General features: G+C 46.6%; 1 protein-coding gene across 1 annotated transcript; it reads right to left on the bottom strand.

Moving 5' to 3' along the window:
* Positions 1 to 405: 405 nt before the first annotated feature.
* Positions 406 to 20,744, bottom strand: LOC309559219 (uncharacterized protein). The gene is made up of 4 exons (XM_082262439.1): positions 19,526 to 20,744; positions 11,223 to 11,291; positions 3,548 to 3,619; positions 406 to 549 (listed from the first exon to the last, which is right to left on the bottom strand). The coding sequence occupies exons 1-4, from the start codon at positions 20,713 to 20,715 to the stop codon at positions 438 to 440; spliced, it is 1,443 nt and encodes a 480-aa protein (XP_082118565.1). The 5' UTR covers positions 20,716 to 20,744; the 3' UTR covers positions 406 to 437.
* Positions 20,745 to 21,035: the final 291 nt, after the last annotated feature.

A 21,035-nucleotide genomic window follows, 5' to 3' on the forward strand; every position in this document is an offset into this window, starting at 1 on the left:
AGTTCCATGTTCCACTGCTATCCTATACATCTGGGTGTTGGATAATGTATCCAGCACTTGCAGCTGTGGTTGCAATTACCGCCCACAATGTCACTACTGTGTCCTGTAGGGCTGCAGAGGTCAGCAGGAAGAACCACAGGGAAAGACCCATAACCCAAAATTGGATACCTGAATTTCAGTCGGTGTGTGGCCAGCTTATACCACTTGTATTTGCAATCTAACTATGAACATAGATCATTGCAAACATATAGGATATATGTGAAAACAATGTCATTTTCAGGCATACATTGCAACAATTTAAAACATTTCATCCAATATTAAAAGGACTTTAGTTGAGCAGTTAGAGTAGCAGAATCTCACAAACAAAACCTTTCTTTCTTGTAGGTGGTTATGAGTTTCAGGCATCCACTTCCTATTTTGCCCATTCTCCGACATGTTCACTCTGCACCTGGAAGTGCGATCAATGAAGCGTCTGGAACAGTGCCCACTTGTGGCCGGGTTGTGATGCTGTTGATTGTAACCAAGAAATCTTCCATAATAGATATCAGGCTGTGAAAAGTCATTGGTGTAGGAAAACAAAAGTTAAAATATGAGATTTAAAGCATACTTATACTTAATCATTTGCCCCCCGGAAGATTTATCCCCTTCATGACCAGGCCATTTTTTGCGATACGGCACTGCGTTATTTAACTGACAGTCGCGCCGTCATGCAACACTGTATTCTAATAAAATGGATTTCCTTTTTCTTTTTCCACAAATAGAGCTTTCTTTTGGTGGTATTTGATCATCTGTGCGGTTTTTATTTTTTGCGCTAAAAACAAAAAATGGCTGACAATTTTGAAAAAAAATATATATATATTTTTTACTTTCTGCTTAACCACTTGCCGACTGCTCACAGTATATTTACTGCGGCAGTCTGCCCCTCACAGGCAGAGCGACGTAGTACTACGTTGCTAGCCTGTGAGGCTCTGGGGATACAATACGTGGTAAGCAGGAGACCCCTACTATGGTGTGATCGGACTGACAGGGGGAAACTATCCCCGTAGATTGTTTAGGAGGGCCCCTGAATATGCACCGTCCAAGAGAGTAGACACCATTGTAGATAGAGCTTCGAGCCTGTGTGCATCCAGAACAGTTTTCTTGTTTTTTGCATAGTATAGGTGAGCGAGTGACAGAGGCGTAACTAGAACCTTCAGGGCCCCGGTGCAAGAAACCATGAAGGGCCCCCCCCGGACCCCTGGCTGGGGCCCTTCCCTTCAAGCCCGGGGCTCTTCCCACTGATCGCGGGGCCCTTTATTGCGGTCCCACAGCGGGTCCCTTTCACAAGTTCTGCAGTGGGCCCCCTTCCTGCCATCTTGGGGCCTCCCCATGGTGGTGGAATGCCAGGGCCCGGTTGCAAGTGTGACCTTTGCGATCCTGGAAGTTCACCCACTGGTGTCAGTAGTTTTTATTTTTTGGTATTTTAATTGTATTATTTTTTATCATTTTATTTTATTTTTTTACAATGTCACTGACTATGACTCTGTCCATTTAGAGAAGCAAGGAGCTGGTAAATTACATATTTACCGACCCCTTCCTGGTTCTCTATTGTTACACATCCCCTGCAGCAGCCGGCAGGAAAGGGGAGGGATCACAGTGGGGGGGGGACCAGGGGAGCACACAGGGGCCCAGAGACAGCAGAACACAAGTGAACTGGATAGGAGGAGTGGCGGAGGCAGAATACAGAGGAACCAATCTCCTCCATTTTCTTTCTGCAGCTACAGGAGGAAAAAGGAGGACAGTGATTTCTCTACATGCTGCCCCCGCCTCCCCTCCTATCCAATGCCGGGCCCCCTGGAGCATTGGGCCCGGTAGCAATCGCAACCCCTGCAACCCCTGTAGTTACGCCCCTGGCGAGTGAGTTTCACAGTGAGTATAACAAGCATGCTTTACTGCATATACAGACTGATTTTACTGTTGTGGGTTTACTAACACTTTAAAACGTAACTCCACTTTTGTTGAGAAAAAAACATTCCTCTCTGGGTGATCTCTGTACATTGCAGGGATTTTATCAAACTTTGTTGCAGATTCCTACCTTTTCTTATTCTGAAGAAATCATTGTTTGTTCCTCTGTGCTGAGTGGGTCTAATGGGAGTGGTTTCATAATTATCTCTCAGCTGTGCAGCTGCAGAGCACTAATGAGGAAAGCTGCTGGGCCTGCATCCCTTTAGACGTGTTCCTATTGGGAGTATCTCACCAAAAATGACATTTTTGTTGCAGGGGATGCCAGAAATCTGACTTGTATCTTAGTGCAGACTTCTGGGAAAATTGGTGAGCCAATCACACAAGCAGGAAATGATGTTTCTGGGGGTGTGGTCAGTATACATTCTGTGTACAGAACACCTCCAGGCGGCCATATTGCATTTTCAGAAAATTACAACAGCTGCAGATTGAAAAGAAAAGTCATTTTTAATAACATTCAATTACAATATGATTTGTGTCGCAATTGTATATGGAATTTTTTTTTTTTTATGATTTTTTTTTTCCCCACGAAAGTGGAGTTACCATTTAAAGCGGAGTTCCGGGCACAGAAGTCATTTTTCAGTAAACATACCCCCGGGACAGTCAGGGCTAGCACATTCCACAATGGATAGCCTCTGATCTGTCCCGGTTCGCACTTACCTTTTAGAAGAAATACTTACTTATAAAATTTCTTCCACAGCGTTTCCATCACTCTTGTGGGCAGCTGAAGCCGGCGCGGTCCTCTTCTGCGTCCTCTTCCGCGTCTTCTTGTCCCAGAATGCGCCTGCACCGGCCCCTCTCGTCACTTCCGGTGCGGCGCTGCATTCCTCCACAGCTTCTGGGCATGCCCAGAAGCTGTTTAGCAGAGGAATGCGGCGTCGCCCGGAAGTGACGAGCGGGGCCGGTGCAGGCGCATTGATTCCTGGGAGCGATGACGTTCAGCTCCCAGGAATCATAGCGAGACAGGAAGTGACGGGTGAGCCGCGGCGCGGAGGGAGGAAGTACTCTGAGGTGAGTATTTACGATCTTCAATTACAAGGTGAGTAAACAAAAAAAAAAAACCTAACTATCCAATTCCTTTTCAGGTGATGTCTAACTAGCGGAGGGGCACAAAAAAAAAATATCGATTTTGTGCCCGGAACTCCGCTTTAAGTGTTACCTAATTACAGCAGAGGAAGATCAGATCTCTTACCCTGGCAGACAGGGCTGTGCTGTATGACAGAGCGGTGTAAATATTAGGACTGGATGGGCAGAAATACAAAACCACAAATACAAAGTACAAGCAGCTATGCTGACACATATTGTAAGGCATGTTTTACTGTTGTCACCGTTAGGTAACAAGCCCTGAGAAATGCAATGCAGCCATCGCTGGAGTACAAGTAGGCAGGAAGTGGCTGCAAAGGCTGAAAAACAAAAAGGTGAAAACAAGTATTTTATTTACAAAGGAACTCTAAACTTCTTCATTTTCAGTGGGAGATCTGATGATCTATGGCCAGCCTAACTTAGAATACCATATACAAAAATGATCATCTACATATGGCCTCACCTTATCTCTTCAAGCAGGAACATCATCCCTAAGCAGCTCAGTCTCTTGAAGTCACTCATTTCATTTAGGTTTCTGAAAGAGAATATATCATAAATATAACACACCATGAGGTCCACAAAAACAATGAACCTCCACTGTTGACTTTTGGACAGCCTCGTCTGTTTGACAGGTTGTAGCATAAGTTAAGGTGACCAGATTTTTAAAATGAAATCTAGGGACATATATATATATATTTTATTGGCAAATGGCACATGACTGCATAATACACAGAGTGCTGAGCACAGGACTACATAATACTCAGAGCGCTGGGTACAGGACTACATAATACACAGAGCACTGGGCCCATGACTACATAATACACAGAGCGCTGGGTACAGGACTGCATAATACACAGAGCACTGGGTACAGGACTACATAATACATAGAGCACTGGACAGAGGACTACATAATACACAAAGAGCTGGGCACAGGACTGCATAATTCAGAGCGCTGGGCAAAGGACTACATAATACACAGAGCGCTGGGCACAGGACTACATAATACACAGAGCGCTGGGCACAGGACTACATAATACACAGAGCGCTGGGCACAGGACTACATAATATACAGGTGGGTGTTAGGCATAGAGTACAGGATTCAGAGATTTGCTATGCACAGAGGACACTTCTCCCCCACCTCCATAGCTCATCTCTGCACCCTTCTCTCACAGATTATCTCCGCAGCCACCTCTTAGCCATTCCCCCACAACAGCTAAATTCTCTGTCTCTCCCTGCTCCCCCACTGCCCTCACCTGGGTACAAACAGACCCCCGGCCTCCATCTGCTCGCCTCCAGGTCTCAGACCTCCACACAGTCAATTTGTGGCTCTGCCTCTCCTCCACTGAACAGCAGTAGGAGTGGCAGTGACATCGTCCAGCATGGGACGTCAGCATCTGAGCCACCAGGCTGTTTCTCAGCCAGCATGGAATGCCCTGTCAGCATTAATCCGGCCCTGAATCCGGGGACAAAACCGGGGACAGACTTGGACCGGGGACAGTGTCCTCAATCCGGGGACTGTCCCCGGAAACAGGGAATATCTGGTCACTCTAGCAAAAGTGTCCCATATAAGTATAGCAGCACAGCGTGTTAAATCTTCCTACCAGCCAGCTACACAATGAAGGCCATAATCCCATTTAGAAGAAGCGTCTTAAAATCTTCTGCAGCCAGCGATCGCTCCATCCAGAGTTACTGTAGGGACAGATCAACCATTGACACCAGCACCCCCTAGTGCCAGGAAAGAAGACACACTCGCAAAATGAAGAGGATGGTGTTCCCAATTTCTGCTTATCCCTATGATTACTCAGGATGGAGCTATCCTTGGTTTCAAAGGATCATAAACGCCTGTTCTAAAAGAAGTTGTGGACTTTATTGTGTGAGCACAAAGAGCGCCCTGGCTGGTAGGAAGGTTTAGCACATTATGCTGCTTTACCCATATGGGATAGTATAGTGTATTTTTTTTGGAAAGCTGAACTTACACTTGAGGCTAGGTTCACACATGTCCAGTGCAAATTTCTCCTCCATTTTCACTGCGAATTTCCTAATCATCTTTTCAGCGACAAATTTAGATGCAGTTCAGATGCGAATCTTTGGAGCCAGCAGCCACAGGCATCGTTAACAGTAGCTGGTTGTTAAGGAATGGGCTGGGCACCGGCCACTGCGTCCATAACAACAGATGACTTATCAGCTGTCAGCGGGATTCCCCATCCCCATCATCAATCACGATGCCCGCTGTCACCCCTGGACCCGAAAAAAGAGAAAAAAAAAGCTCCACCTGCTATGAAGGCTACCACTGTCTGCCTGCTCCGCCGTGTGACAGTTCTTAAATAGGTAAGGGGCAGGGTCACATGGCGATATCAACTGGTGGCTCCTACCCCTTGTGACATCACCGACCCAGAATGCACTAGGTGGGTATTATTGTATGTGCAGGAGAATGGTGCGAAGTGTACGGAGGTGTGTAGAATGTGCAGGAGGAGAGTGTGAAGTGTATGGCGGGATATGTGTAGGAGAGGAGTGCAGAGTGTATGGCAGTGGGTAGTATGTGAAGCAGAGGGGTACGAAGTGTATGGCAGTGGGTAGTATGTGCAGGAGAAGAGTGTGGAGTGTATGGCTGTGGGTAGTATGTGCAGGAGAGGAGTGCAAAGTTTGTGGCGGTTGATAGTATGTGAAGGAAAAAGGGGTATAAAGTCTATGGTGGTGGGTAGAATGTGCAGTAGAGGAGTGCGAAGTGTATGGAGGTGGGTAGTTTGTACTGGGAGAGGAGTGCGGAGTGTATGGCGGTGGGTAGTATGTGCAGGAGAGTAGTGTGAAGTGTATTGCGGTGGGTAATATGTGCAGGGGAGGGGGATGGAGTGTATGGCAGTTGGTAGTACATGCAGAAGAGGAGTGCGAAGTATATGGCAGTGGGTGGTATGTGCAGTAGAAGAGTGCGGAGTTTAAGGCGTGGGTAATATGTGCAGGAGAAGAGTGCGGAGTGTAAGGCGGTGGGTGATATGTGCAGGAGAAGGGTGTGGAGTGTAAGGCGGTGGGTGGTATGTGCAGGAGAAGAGTGCGGAGTTTAAGGCGGTGGGTAATATGTGCAGGAGAAGAGTGCGGAGTGTAAGGCGGTGGGTGGTATGTGCAGGAGAAGAGTGGGGAGTGTAAGGCGGTGGGTGGTATGTGCAGTAGAAGAGTGCGGAGTTTAAGGCGGTGGGTAATATGTGCAGGAGAAGAGTGCGGAGTGTAAGGCGGTGGGTGGTATGTGCAGGAGAAGAGTGTGGAGTGTAAGGCGGTGAGTGATATGTTCAGGAGAAGAGTGCGGAGTGTAAGGCGTGGGTGGTATGTGCAGAAGAAGAGTGCGGAGTTTAAGGCGGTGGGTGGTATGTGCAGTAGAATAGTGCAGAGTTTAAGGCGGTGGGTAATATGTGCAGGAGAAGAGTGTGGAGTGTAAGGCGGTGGGTGGTATGTGCAGGAGAAGAGTGGGGAGTGAAAGGCGGTGGGTGGTATGTGCAGTAGAAGAGTGCGGAGTTTAAGGCGTGGGTAATATGTGCAGGAGAAGAGTGCAGAGTGTAAGGCGGTGGGTGGTATGTGCAGGAGAAGAGTGTGGAGTGTAAGGCGGTGGGTGATATGTTCAGGAGAAGAGTGCGGAGTGTAAGGCGGTGGGTGGTATGTGCAGGAGAAGAGTGTGGAGTGTAAGGCGGTGGGTGGTATGTGCAGGAGAAGAGTGTGGAGTGCAAGGCGGTGGGTGGTATGTGCCGGAGAAGAGTGTGAAGTGTATGGAGGTGGGTAGTTTGTGCTGGGAGAGGAGTGCAGAGTTTATTGCGGTGGGTAGTATGTGCAGGAGAGGAATGTGGTGTGTATGGCGGTGGGTAGTATGTGCAGGAGAGTAGTGCGGAGTGTATGAAGGTGAGTAGTATGTGCAGGAGAGAAGTGTGAAGTGTATTGTAGTGGGTAATATGTTCAGGAGAGGGAAATGGAGTGTATGGCAGTGGGTAATACGTGCAGAAGAGGAGTGTGAAGTGTATGGCAGTGGGTAGTATTTGCAGGGAGAGAAATGCCGAGTGTGTGGAGGTGGGCAGTATGTGCAGGAGAAGAGTGTGGAGTGTAAGGCGGTGGGTGGTATGTGCAGGAGAAGAGTGCGGAGTGTAAGGCGGTGGGTGGTATGTGCAGGAGAAGAGTGTGGAGTGTAAGGCGGTGGGTGGTATGTGCAGGAGAAGAGTGCGGAGTGTAAGGCGGTGGGTGGTATGTGCAGGAGAAGAGTGCGAAGTGTAAGGCGGTGGGTGGTATGTGCAGGAGAAGAGTGCGGAGTGTAAGGCGCTGGGTGATATGTGTAGGAGAAGAGTGTGGAGTGTAAGGCGGTGGGTGGTATGTGCAGGAGAAGAGTGCGGAGTGTAAAGGGGGTTGGTAATATGTGCAGGAGAAGTGTGCAGAGTGTAAGGCGGTTGGTAATATGTGCAGGAGAAGAGTGCGGAGTTTAAGGCGGTGGGTAATATGTGCAGGAGAAGAGTGTGGAGTGTAAGGCGGTGGGTGGTATGTGCAGGAGAAGAGTGGGGAGTGTAAGGCGGTGGGTGGTATGTGCAGTAGAAGAGTGCGGAGTTTAAGGCGGTGGGTAATATGTGCAGGAGAAGAGTGCGGAGTGTAAGACGGTGGGTGGTATGTGCAGGAGAAGAGTGTGGAGTGTAAGGCGGTGGGTGGTATGTGCAGGAGAAGAGTGCGGAGTGTAAGGCTGTGGGTGGTATGTGCAGGAGAAGAGTACGAAGTGTAAGGCGGTGGGTGGTATGTGCAGGAGAAGAGTGCGGAGTGTAAGGCGGTGGGTGATATGTGCAGGAGAAGAGTGCGGAGTGTAAGGCGGTGGGTGGTATGTGCAGGAGAAGAGTGCGGAGTGTAAAGGGGGTTGGTAATATGTGCAGGAAAAGAGTGCAGAGTGTAAGGCGGTTGGTAATATGTGCAGGAGAAGAGTGCAGAGTTTAAGGCAGGTGGGTGATGTGTGCAGAGGAAGAGTGCGGAGTGTAAGACGGTGGGTGATATGTGCAGGAGAAGAGTGCGGAGTGTAAGGCAGTGGGTGGTATGTGCAGGAGAAGAGTGCGGAGTGTAAGGCGGTGGGTGGTATGTGCAGGAGAAGGGTGTGGAGTGTAAGGCGGTGGGTGGTATGTGCAGGAGAAGAGTGCGGAGTGTAAGGCGGTGGGTGGTATGTTCAGGAGAAGAGTGTGGAGTGCTAGGCGTTGGGTGGTATGTTCAGGAGAAGAGTGTGGAGTGTAAGGTGGTGGGTGGTTTATGCAGTAGAAGAGTGCGGAGTTTAAGGCGGTGGGTAATATGTGCAGGAGAAGAGTGCGGAGTGTAAGGCGGTGGGTGGTATGTGCAGGAGAAGAGTGTGGAGTGTAAGGCGGTGGGTGATATGTTCAGGAGAAGAGTGCAGGGTGTAAGGCGTGGGTGGTATGTGCAGTAGAAGAGTGCGGAGTTTAAGGCGGTGGGTAATATGTGCAGGAGAAGAGTGTGGAGTGTAAGGCGGTGGGTGGTATGTGCAGGAGAAGAGTGGGGAGTGTAAGGCGGTGGGTGGTATGTGCAGTAGAAGAGTGCAGAGTTTAAGGCGGTGGGTAATATGTGCAGGAGAAGAGTGCGGAGTGTAAGACGGTGGGTGGTATGTGCAGGAGAAGAGTGTGGAGTGTAAGGCGGTGGGTGATATGTTCAGGAGAAGAGTGCGGAGTGTAAGGCGGTGGGTGGTATGTGCAGGAGAAGAGTGTGGAGTGTAAGGCGGTGGGTGGTATGTGCAGGAGAAGAGTGTGGAGTGTAAGGCGTGGGTGGTATGTGCAGGAGAAGAGTGTGAAGTGTATGGAGGTGGGTAGTTTGTGCTGGGAGAGGAGTGCAGAGTTTATTGCGGTGGGTAGTATGTGCAGGAGAGGAATGTGGTGTGTATGGCGGTGGGTAGTATGTGCAGGAGAGGAATGTGGTGTGTATGGCGGTGGGTAGTATGTGCAGGAGAGTAGTGCGGAGTGTATGAAGGTGAGTAGTATGTGCAGAAGAGAAGTGTGAAGTGTATTGTAGTGGGTAATATGTGCAGGAGAGGGAAATGGAGTGTATGGCAGTGGGTAATACATCCAGAAGAGGAGTGTGAAGTGTATGGCTGTGGGTAGTATTTGCAGGGAGAGAAATGCAGAGTGTGTGGAGGTGGGCAGTATGTGCAGGAGAAGAGTGTGGAGTGTAAGGCGGTGGGTGGTATGTGCAGGAGAAGAGTGTGGAGTGTAAGGCGGTGGGTGGTATGTGCAGGAGAAGAGTGCGGAGTGTAAGGCGGTGGGTGGTATGTGCAGGAGAAGAGTGTGGAGTGTAAGGCGGTGGATGGTATGTGCAGGAGAAGAGTGCGGAGTGTAAGGCGGTGGGTGGTATGTGCAGGAGAAGAGTGCGAAGTGTAAGGCGGTGGGTGGTATGTGCAGGGGAAGAGTGCGGAGTGTAAGGCGGTGGGTGATATGTGCAGGAGAAGAGTGCGGAGTGTAAGGCGGTGGGTGGTATGTGCAGGAGAAGAGTGCGGAGTGTAAAGGGGGTTGGTAATATGTGCAGGAAAAGAGTGTAGAGTGTAAGGCGGTTGGTAATATGTGCAGGAGAAGAGTGCAGAGTTTAAGGCAGGTGGGTGATGTGTGCAGAGGAAGAGTGCGGAGTGTAAGACGGTGGGTGATATGTGCAGGAGAAGAGTGCGGAGTGTAAGGCAGTGGGTGGTATGTGCAGGAGAAGAGTGCGGAGTGTAAGGCGGTGGGTGGTATGTGCAGGAGAAGGGTGTGGAGTGTAAGGCGGTGGGTGGTATGTGCAGGAGAAGAGTGCGGAGTGTAAGGCGGTGGGTGGTATGTGCAGGAGAAGAGTGCGAAGTGTAAGGCGGTGGGTGGTATGTGCAGGAGAAGAGTGCGGAGTGTAAGGCGGTGGGTGATATGTGCAGGAGAAGAGTGCGGAGTGTAAGGTGGTGGGTGGTATGTGCAGTAGAAGAGTGCGGAGTTTAAGGCGGTGGGTAAAATGTGCAGGAGAAGAGTGCGGAGTTTAAGGCGGTGGGTAAAATGTGCAGGAGAAGAGTGCGGAGTGTAAGGCGGTGGGTGGTATGTGCAGGAGAAGAGTGTGGAGTGTAAGGCGGCGGGTGATATGTTCAGGAGAAGAGTGCGGAGTGTAAGGCGTGGGTGGTATGTGCAGTAGAAGAGTGCGGAGTTTAAGGCGGTGGGTGGTATGTGCAGTAGAAGAGTGCGGAGTTTAAGGCGGTGGGTCATATGTGCAGGAGAAGAGTGTGGAGTGTAAGGCGGTGGGTGGTATGTGCAGGAGAAGAGTGTGGAGTGTAAGGCGGTGGGTGGTATGTGCAGGAGAAGAGTGTGGAGTGTAAGGCGGTGGGTGGTATGTGCAGGAGAAGAGTGTGAAGTGTATGGAGGTGGGTAGTTTGTGCTGGGAGAGGAGTGCAGAGTTTATTGCGGTGGGTAGTATGTGCAGGAGAGGAATGTGGTGTGTATGGCGGTGGGTAGTATGTTCAGGAGAGAAGTGTGAAGTGTATTTTAGTGGGTAATATGTGCAGGAGAGGGAAATGGAGTGTATGGCAGTGGGTAATACGTGCAGAAGAGGTGTATGGCAGTGGGTAGTATTTGCAGGGAGAGGTGAGCAGTATGTGCAGGAGAAGAGTGTGGAGTGTAAGGTGGTGGGTGGTATGTGCAGGAGAAGAGTGCGGAGTGTAAGGCGGTGGGTGGTATGTGCAGGGGAAGAGTGCGGAGTGTAAGGCGGTGGGTGGTATGTGCAGGAGAAGAGTGCAGAGTGTAAGGCGGTGGGTGGTATGTGCAGGAGAAGAGTGCAGAGTGTAAGGCGGTGGGTGGTATGTTCAGGAGAAGAGTGCGGAGTGTAAGGCGGTGGGTGGTATGTTCAGGAGAAGAGTGCGGAGTGTAAGGCGGTGGGTGGTATGTGCAGGAGAACAGAGACATGGTGCTGGAGGAAGAGTCTGCAGGAGCCTGTGCACTGTGCCCACCATCCACTGATCATACTTTTAATGTTTTGCAATCTAATTTGCAAATTACTGTTGAAATTTGTGGAGAAAAAAAACAAATGTAAAATATCTGCACTCATCCTAAGTTTTCATGAAAGAAAACCTGTTACAGAGCTCACTATATACAATACATTACATTTATTACAGCATTTACAAGTAAACTCACCGCATTACTTCAGGAAGATCCAGTGACTCTTCAGTAGGGTGCCATATATCTTTTATCTTCCTCAGAGTTCTAATTAAAAAAAAAAAAAGAAAACAGATATAACAGTCCTGAATAGGGCTGGTGAACAAGTGCACTTATCTCAGGTGACACCATTGTCATTTATTAATGGGAGTGAGGAGCATACAGGTCGGCCGGTGACGGGTAATTGACGTGGAACACCTTGCTGGACGCTGTGATTGATGATGGATTTTGAGGGAAATTCCTAAACTTTATTTTAAAAAAGGATCCTGTATATGTTTGTGTTTTATTTCATTAAAGTATTTGCCTAATCATACATTACAGTACTAACAAGAGTCTTAGACCATGGGTTATGCAGCTGCCTTCAGAGAATTGGAAAGTGGCCAAAGGACAGCCCTAATATAACCCCCATTCCCAGCAAGCCTCAGTTTATGTGCTATAGTCCTTAAGTAAGCAACATCTTCTCTCGATGCTCAGAGAGGGCATAACTACATTTTTTTCACAAAACTTCTAGCATGTTTCCTAACTATTACCACTGCAGTTCCCTTTTTGCAACTTTCCGGAATGGTTGAGTCTCCAGTTGAGCCTTGGAGAACCATACCCAGACACCATCAGGTAAGAGAAGCTAAATGTCCCAAGCGCTCACTCTAACGGGAATAGTAGGTGTGCTGCTCTCCTCCAATCCAATAAAAAACATATCCAATAAAAAAATTAAAAAAATCAAATTTCTTGATAAATTTAAGCCAATATGTACTCTACATGCTTTTGGCAAAAAAAAAAAATTAAAAAAAAAAAAAAAATCCCATTAAGCGTAGACTGGTTAGTTCCGCACAAGTTATAGCATCTACAAACTATGAGATATATACTGGAATATTTATTTATTTATAATTTTTTTTTTTGTTTACTAGTAGTAATGGTGGCAATAAGCAGCTTATAGGGGGGGCTGCAATATTTCGGCAGACATTCAGACACTATACTATTGACATTTTTTGGGATCCAGTGACACTAATACAGTACACACAAAGGTAGAAAATGGCGCCTCCCAGTGAGGTAATGTGTAGATTATAATTTGATAAATGAGTAAGTATGGCTGCCTTCAATGTTTTGGAAAACTCCAAAAAAACATATGAAAAAAAAAGGTTTTAAAGGCGCCGTACCTGAAAGTGCTAAATAAAAATATCCTTGAATAATATAAATTAATTAATTAATTAATAAAATAAATGCATGTAAATATAAATGTAAAAAAAGTCCATCAATTCATAAAGTGTACAAATACATCCAATGTGCAGATAAAAGTGCTTAGTGCTAAATAAATGTAAACTAGAATAGTTTAAATAAGTAAATGCATATAAATATGGGTGTAAACAAAGTCCATTGATACATATAGTGCACAAATGAATCCTGTGTGAAGGAAATTTCACCACTATAGTGATAAGGTGCTTTAACAAATCCTCTTGCTTAAAGGTGCTCATGCCTGTGTTATCTTCCACCCATTAATGTGAGGGTAACTCACCAGAGGAAAGAGGGCCTCAAGGACCCAACTTGCTCTATATATGACAGGTAGCCTCCTAGGATGGATGGTAAGCTCACAGAATGCTGTATTAGACTTGTCCACCAGTCAGAAGGGTTGTACCGTTTCCCAAAAAAACAGAGGACATACAATTGCGCAATATCGTTTGGTGTTCATTAATAATAGCTATAAAACCGATAATTAATCACTCACATTTAAAAGTGTCAACATCGGCACATATGATCAGCCAAAAGGGTGAACGCCGCTCGATTCCAGCGTGCGTTCCACAGTGCGGACCAGGTTGCTCCAGAGGCTACAACTTCTGGTTCATCATTTCCGCTCTTTGTTTGGAACGCACTGTGGGATGCACGCCAGAATCGAGCAGCATTCCCCCTTTTGGCTGATCATATGTGCTGATGTTGGCACTTTTAAATGTGAGTGATTAATTATTGGTTTTATAGCTATTATTAATAAACACCAAACGATATTGCGTAATTGTATGTCCTCTATTTGGTATACACAGCCATGGCATTGTCGGATTGCACCCTGACGAGGTGACCCCAAAGTCTGGGCGTTTCAAGCCCAACTGACTGCTCGGATTTCCAGAACGTTGATGGGGAGACATCTCTCTACCCAAGACCATTTCCTCTGAACAGTGGCTTCCACCACTTTCCAGGAGAAAGGATTTCCCCTTCTCCAGATATCTGGTCAACAACCACCAATTCAGACTCTGACGTACTCTTGGTACCAGAGACATGGACCAGTCCAGAGACTGAACCCTTCCATGAAGACAGTATTGGATTGAGTCTGTGCTCTGCCCCGCTTCCTCTCAGTGAGCTCTACGGGATATAATGCTTTCAGTCCTCGCTCACTGAGAGGAGGCTGGGCGGAGCATGGACTCAATCCAATACATCCGAGTACAGCTCACTGAGAGGAGGCGGGGCGGAGGCGGGGCGAAGCACGGCCTCAATCCAATACATACTAGTACAGCTCAGGACTCCTGTGTAATAATGCGAGATTTCATCCCATGAGATACATCCCAGCAGCCCTTGCGAATCGCCGAATGACGTAATCGCAGATCGGCGGCCGGACCCGGAAGTGAGGAGAGGATGAATAAAGAAGAAAATAAGGTATTTCCTAGCAAAAAAAAAAGTTTACATTGGTAAAAGTAGTTTTAAAGGGGATTACATACATCTATGTAATCCAAGTTATTAAAATGGGTGGAACTCCACTTTAACATCCACAGTCATGCATACATTGGTTTGTTACAGCTGATAGCTCTCAAGTAATCAGCACAGGGTGAAAATAATGTGTCAGAAAAACAAGCACAAAAACAATGATTAACAAGATGTATTTTGCCTAGGCTTAGCATCCATAGTCTCATACAGAGACTCACATGGCACTTGGTCTCTGGTATCTTTTTAAAGGGAACAGTGCATAAAATATTTACAATTTGCAACTATGCCAGCAACTTTTACCTTCAAGATTTGCTGTATGTGTAAATATTTTAAATTGGACTCACCAGTCATGCCGCAGGATTCTGTTTTGAAACAGGAATCCAATCTTCACCCATCACAGCGAGCTTTGTCTTAGCGACCTTCAAGGACTGGGTCCACTTGTTTTAGATGGGCCACAGCCTTGGACCTGTAGAGGACCCTGCACAGAGCACCTTTGGGGTTTGGTATTCCAAGGGTCCAGATCCCAGGGTCCAGCGTCAAAAAAGGACAGCATTACAGGCAAAACCTTGTATCTGCTTCCCAAGGCTCAGGTACCATCTTTTTATTCCATTGAGTGTTTTAGATGGATCTGATAACTAACCCCTTAGATTTAGAAATCTTTGATTGGGGTATGTAGCATATCTTCTTTCTTCTTTGAAGAGAAATGTGGAGAGGCTCTCCACAGTGACCATCACCTTTGGACACTGGCGAAAAAACGGAGGCACTTCCTGCGTGGAAGGGGTTACATAGGGAGGCATCGTTTCTGATTGGTTGCCAGTGTCCTTCACCTAAAGCTAGCTATATAATTCATATGTTATGATTTATGGCTCCGTATCCCGTGATGTACGAAAATAAATATTTTTATTTTTTTTTCAGAATTGTCACACTTTTTTTGTTTATAGCGCAAAAAATAGAAACTGCAGAGGTGATCAAATACCACCAAAAGAAAACTCTATTTGTGGGGGGGGGGGAGACATACATTATATTGGGGTACAGCATCACACGACTGCGCAATTGTCCGTTAAAGTAACGCAGTGCCGAATCGCAAAAAATGGCCTGATCATTAAGTGGGAAAATCTTCCGGTCCAGAAGTGGTTAAACATTATCTGATTCTGGGAATTTAAGGGGATCCCTGGATGACATCATTGACCATAAAAGATAACTGATGATGTCACCTGTGATCCCCTGGATTTTCCAGATTCAGATCATGTTTACATATTAAAATGACAGTACACTTTCCAACCAGACCCTTATCCAAGCATGCAGCCTTTGTGGCAAGAAAAGTGAGGGCAGCAGCAAGTGCATGGTTTTCCCTCTCCTTTCTGAATAATACCAAGCCGCATGCCTTTCAATATTCGAGGACCACCTTGGGGGGGGGAGGGTTTCTCCTTCCTTGCAAAGGACCCTTGTACCAATGTTGAGGGACAAGGGCCTTTTTGCCCCCTTATGGTGGAATCTGGATGCCCACTTGAGTACAAGGAAATAATTGTATGAGTAAACTATTGCCCCTTACCACCTTTCCAAAAAGAGTTACAAAAAACACCAACTCCGTGATAATGTCCTTTAAGGAAAAAAAAAACATGTAGCTTAAGCAGGTGACACTTCCTCCATGTTCCCCTCCTCGTTGGGCACCAAGCAAGCGTCCCATAAAAGGCCTATCCCCGGGGTGGGTTCTGGGCTACACTAGGCATTTTGGTTAGGGTCACTGCCTTACACATGGGGTATATTTACTGGAAAAGACAGCTGATCTTGATGTCACTGTACATCACCGTTGTCACTAATGCATTTAGGAGGGACGCACAGAGCCATTGCCCTCTCCACATGTCCAGCCTATCACCTCTACCTCACTCCCAGTAATGGTATGGGGTCCCACTGTTTACCTAGCGCAGACTCCATGCGTGCACTTTGCTTAACTCTTCTGTACCCGTGCACAGCCTGGGGGCCTCTGCAGTGCTAAGCTGCTCCCATCGCTATGGGAGATGAACCAGCTCATGAAGAGAGTGCCAAAAACAACCCCCTCCTGTAAGACGCTTTCCCACCTGCCACATGCACAGTATATGTGTAACAAGGTTTCCAGGCCCGTGGCCTGAGATGGGTCTGCCATTGTTACCAGTTACCTCTCCAGCCCATGTGAGCTGCAGCCCTGGGTGTGAGAACTGACACATTGACAACTCCGGCATCTTTGTTTGGTTGTTTTATTGTAGTTTTAGGGGATGGGAGAAGGAAATGAGTGGGATACTCCTTTAGGCTTGACTAAGTACAACTTGGGACTTCCTCAGCAAAATGTCTGTTAACGCTGTCTCGACGCCAGCCAACGCTCACTGACGCTCAGAACACACTGTAACTTAAATGAAGTGCTAGATCCTCGACCTTGAGTCTAGAAGATCCAGGACTGTAGAGCAATGAGCTATGGACACTGCTGTACCACAAAGTCACTGACTTCTTCCTCCAGCCTTGCACTAGCTTGAGGAAGACTGTTGTGAAATCCTGTTTGGCTGCAACTCTCAGCTAAGACACTGAACATTGTCTCTTCAGGGCCCAAACTGAAGGTGCCCCCTTTAACTCTTCAGGGTCCCCTGACTAGGTACCCCCTCTGTCACTTCAGGGTCCTCTGACTAGGTACCCCCTTTACCGCTAGCTGACACTTGGAACCTTCTCCGGAGTGGTCCCCACTGACTCTAGGCAGACCCCCAGGGGCAATCCTCAGTACTCACGACCTGTGTAGGCTTTCCTGGGACTGGACCCCTCTCACTCTCCGCTGGTTCTCGGCACACCGGATCCCCCTCAGCTCAACTCAGCACTCTCTGGATTCTCCGGCAGCACCCGAGACATCCACCTCCTCTGACAGGAGGAGAGACAGTCGTCCTCTCCCTCCTGGGACTTTGCTTCCCCCCAAAGACAATGAGTCATGCTCTCTCTCAAACTTATACCCAATCCTTTGCGGCAGAATCTGCCTTCTGGGGTAGTTACAAGCCTGAATGTATCCCTGATTGGGCTTCCTCCTCTGCCCTATGAGAAGCCTCTCACAGAGCCAGTGGGGAGACTCCCCCTTCAGCAGACACTCCTGGAAGCCATGACACCCTACTAAAAGAAATCATGGCCCTGCTGTTAGGCAGACAAAGCCCACTATACATTTACCTAGCACCTACCTGTAGGGTGCTACATATGCTTACAACAGGCTACTAGAGAGACCTTTGTTACCCTTGGTAACCACTTGTATCTTCACACTGTAACTCTTACATTGATGTCTTCACACCTCAATGTGCTTACCTGACTCAAACTGTGGACTAGGTGTGCCAGTTACTTGCATTACACCACTTGAGTAATTTCAGACCAGTGAAAGGAAAAGTTTCAAAAGCTTTACTGAAAAACTCATCTCAAATATTATTAGCAACAGTCTTTTCCTAACATCCCTAGTCCCTAACTCAGGCTTTTGCCCCAGCATATCTGCACAGGAAAGAGTCCATAGTGGCACGGTCCCAGATTGGTATCTTTGGAGCCTCCCAGCAGTTCCTCCAGGCTGTGGCAGGATCCTGAGGGCAGGTGTGCATTAATTTTCACTCGGGACTCAGCAGGCCATCATAACAGAGTTCGGCAATGGCACTAGCAGCAACCTCGCTGGGGGCACAGTGCCTCACCCAGGTTGCCCTCCTCCCCTGATTGGGCTCCCAGGGTCAGACATGGAGTTTTTCACAGGCCCACTGATGGCTATTTTTTCCTCTGGCGGTCCTGTTTCTCTATTTGTGTTGGTTCCTTTTTATGTTCTATGTTTCTTAATTTTCATTTTTATTTTTAGGAATCATTGCCGCTATTATCCACACCTGGTTCAGCTGTTTTCTGGTGTTCGCCTGGACAACAACTCCCTGACCCGCCATGGCCATGGTTAAGGTAATGTCTTATAATGTACATGGTCTATGCTCTCCTAACAAGCGCAATTGGTTATGACTGGAGCTAAAGCGATTAGGGGCACAGGTACTATTCTTGCAGGAGACTCATTTTACAGGCACCTCCAACCACCAAACTCCCTGTTCACCTTTTCCCCCACTGGTATCAGAGTAATTCTAAGAAAGCCAAGTCCCGTGGCGCAGCTATTGCTATTGACAAAAGCTGCCTGTTTCAACCTACTGACTACTACACTGACCCTCAGGGCCATTATGTGTTCCTGAAGGGCTCAATTATGGGCCAGATGTATCCATTTGCTACACTGTACACCCCCCAATTCCCAACAACTCTCATTTATCAATGCCGTTCAGCGGATTTTCGGGAGGGTAGGTTGATTTTGGGTGGAGACTAATGTAAATCCAGACCCCTCCCTGGATACCTCTGCGAATCGCTCTGTACATTCCTACACTTTTTTTAAACATTTTCCGCAAATCCTTTCTTAAAGAGGTTGTAAAGGTTTGGATTTTTTTTTAAATAAAAGTAACAAACATGTTATACTTACCTGCTCTGTGCAAGGGTTTTGTACAGAGCCGCCCCAATCCTCCTCTTCTGGGGTGCCCACGGCGATGCTCCTGGCTCCTTTTCTTCATCGAGTACCCCCATGGAAAGCCACTTTCTATGGGGCCACCCATGCAGGCTTGCTCCCAAGTCCTGCTGCTGCATTCATTGACATATCCCCCAGTCATAACCTTTTGTACCACTTGCCCCACCCTATTAGATTGTAAGATCTTGTGAGCAAGCCCTGTTAACCCTCATCTATTTTATTGTATTGCAACTGTACTGTCTCCCTTTGTATTGTAAAGCACTGCGTAAACTGTTGGTGCTATATACGTAAATCCTAAATAATAAGGAGGAGGTGATGGCATCAAGCACCCCTGCTGTGATGGCAGTTGGCTGCTCCAGTTCAGGGGAAGACAGTTCACCATCTTCTCCATGTGGCTCCTTGTCTTGCTGCCATAATTTGTTAAACTTAGGGAAAGCATCTGGGACCTTCGGAGGTAGAGACATAATCGACAGGTGGGGGGCTGGGGATGGCAGGCTAAGCAAAAAAGGGCAAAAACACCCACAGGATGGAGAAACCAGGATAGACTAAATGCAGAGCTCTATTCACAGACGCCGTATTCCATGATGCTCCAGGCCACACATCCCCAAACCTTCATTTAATTTTTAAATATCTTTCTTATGTTTTGTCCATAAATGTAATTTTAGTGCTGTAAACAGGATAAATTATAGAATAACGTGTATACTTATAACTACAGTAAGACTAGTTGCCTTAAAACCCACACTGATAAAAAATAGGAAAACATTTTTTTTTGTTTTGTTATGACTTTTTATCTAGAGATTGCATTAAAAAAAAAAAAAAATTTACAAGACATTATTATCAAAAACACATTGTTTGTCTTGCAAAAAAAAGAAAAAGAGATAAACGGCAAATGTCACTTCATTATCTTAAGCATTGGCAAATTAATTGCTAAATCAAAGGCTCATAGTGAGAATGTAAAAATGGCTTTGGTCCAGAAGGGGAGTACAGGCGTAAGAGTTGAACTGGTTAAATTACAGGAGGCTACAACCACAGAAGATTGGTAAATTAACTAATTATCTCAAAAGATACATACCTTAATTCTTGTGTCATGACTGATTTCTCACAGAGAGAGTCCCGGGATGTCTCCCCACAGCAGGAATATGAGCCATCGGTGTAAGGCCCCCTATGATTCATAAGAAATGAAAATGCTATTTCAATTCTGTGAACTGAAACAGGGCATAGTTTATGTTGTTGAGATGTTTTCAATCTTTCTTCATTTTCCCTAACGGTGTGTCCATAACCCAGAAGGTGGGAGACTTCATGGATGAGGGTCTCTGGTCGGGAACTGATCTCTAGGAATTCATGCTGCTCAAAGAAGTTTTTAGACAGATACACATTTCTATCTCCAGCAATTGGACACACGTAGGCAAATGTTTTTGTTTCTCTTTCTGGATCGCTGTTCCTCTTTAATGTCACTTTTTGGAGTTCTCCGATCAAATCTTTCACCAGATCTGTGCTGATTAATGGGAAAAAACCCAAGTTCTTTTCTTTACCAAATTCTTCTGGATCATCTACCAGCAGGCTGTCCTTCTTCTTCAGAGCGTCATTGAGGATATTCAGGGCTCGTTGTTTAGCCTCGTTAGCCAATTTATCTTCTTCTTTGCTTAAAAGAGAGGCTTTCCTGATATATAAAAGCCTTAACACAAAACTCATTATGGATTTCTCGCACACTGTATCCCTGGATGTCTCCCCACAGCAGGAATAGAAGCCAAAGCTGTACGACCCCCGATGGTTCATTAAAGATGAAATTACTGTCTGAATGCCAGGTGCTGAAATAGGGAACAGCTTGTGTTGTTGAGACTTTTTTACTTTTTCTGTGTTCTTCTCAATAGTGTTTACATACCCAAGTAACAGTGAGGTACAATTGATGAGGGTGTCTGGTTGTAGGAACTCATCCAGTTTACAAAACTGCGGACACAGATATAAAATTCCATCTTGATCAGTTGGACACACATAAGCTTTCATCCCGTGTGATCTCCCTCTCCTAAATGTCATTCTTTGGAGTTGGCCAATCAGGTCCTTCACCAGCTCTGTGCTGATTAATGGGAAGCCATCAAGCTTTTCCTGATCACTGAACTCAGCTGGATTATCCACTAGGAGTGCGTCCTTTTTCTTTAAAGCGTCATTGAAGATATTCAGGGTCCGCTGTTTGCATTCATTGGCTTTATTAATTTCCTCTTCACTCAGTGGAGCGACAAAGAAATGCAACAGCCTGCTCAGCATTGTTTCACAATATCTTCTTCCAGCTCAAATAATTTCTGTCACCAGTGCAGCTTTTTTATATGTCATATAGAACTTATTTTGGAAATTTCCTTCATAATATTTATCATGGTTAATGTTTGTCTCAGGTTGAACGCAACCTTCAGTTTCGCTTTCCGAGAAAAACAAACAGTTACAGTATGCTTTACACACACACAGTATTGTCCGGTTCAAAGTATTACAAGCTGTCATCGTCCACCCCCTCTGCAAATGCCACCTCGCTGCATCTGGCTTTAATACGTTTAAAGTTTATGTCGGGCCATTTTTTTTTTTTTTTTTTATAC

The sequence above is a fragment of the Pelophylax lessonae genome (assembly GCF_965119305.1).
Source record: "Pelophylax lessonae genome assembly, chromosome: 6".
In the NCBI taxonomy this organism is placed as follows: Eukaryota; Metazoa; Chordata; class Amphibia; order Anura; family Ranidae; genus Pelophylax; species Pelophylax lessonae.

What these genes read in the sequence shown, in the direction of transcription:
- LOC309559219 (XM_082262439.1), bottom strand. Translation starts at nt 20,715, where the DNA reads ATGCTGAGCAGGCTGTTGCATTTCTTTGTCGCTCCACTGAGTGAAGAG. An exon ending in GTCATGACACAAGAATTAAG is followed by an intron (nt 11,292 to 19,525) that starts GTATGTATCTTT and finishes TTTTTTAATTAG; the next exon opens with AACTCTGAGGAAGATAAAAG. An exon ending in GATCTTCCTGAAGTAATGCG is followed by an intron (nt 3,620 to 11,222) that starts GTGAGTTTACTT and finishes ATTCTCTTTCAG; the next exon opens with AAACCTAAATGAAATGAGTG.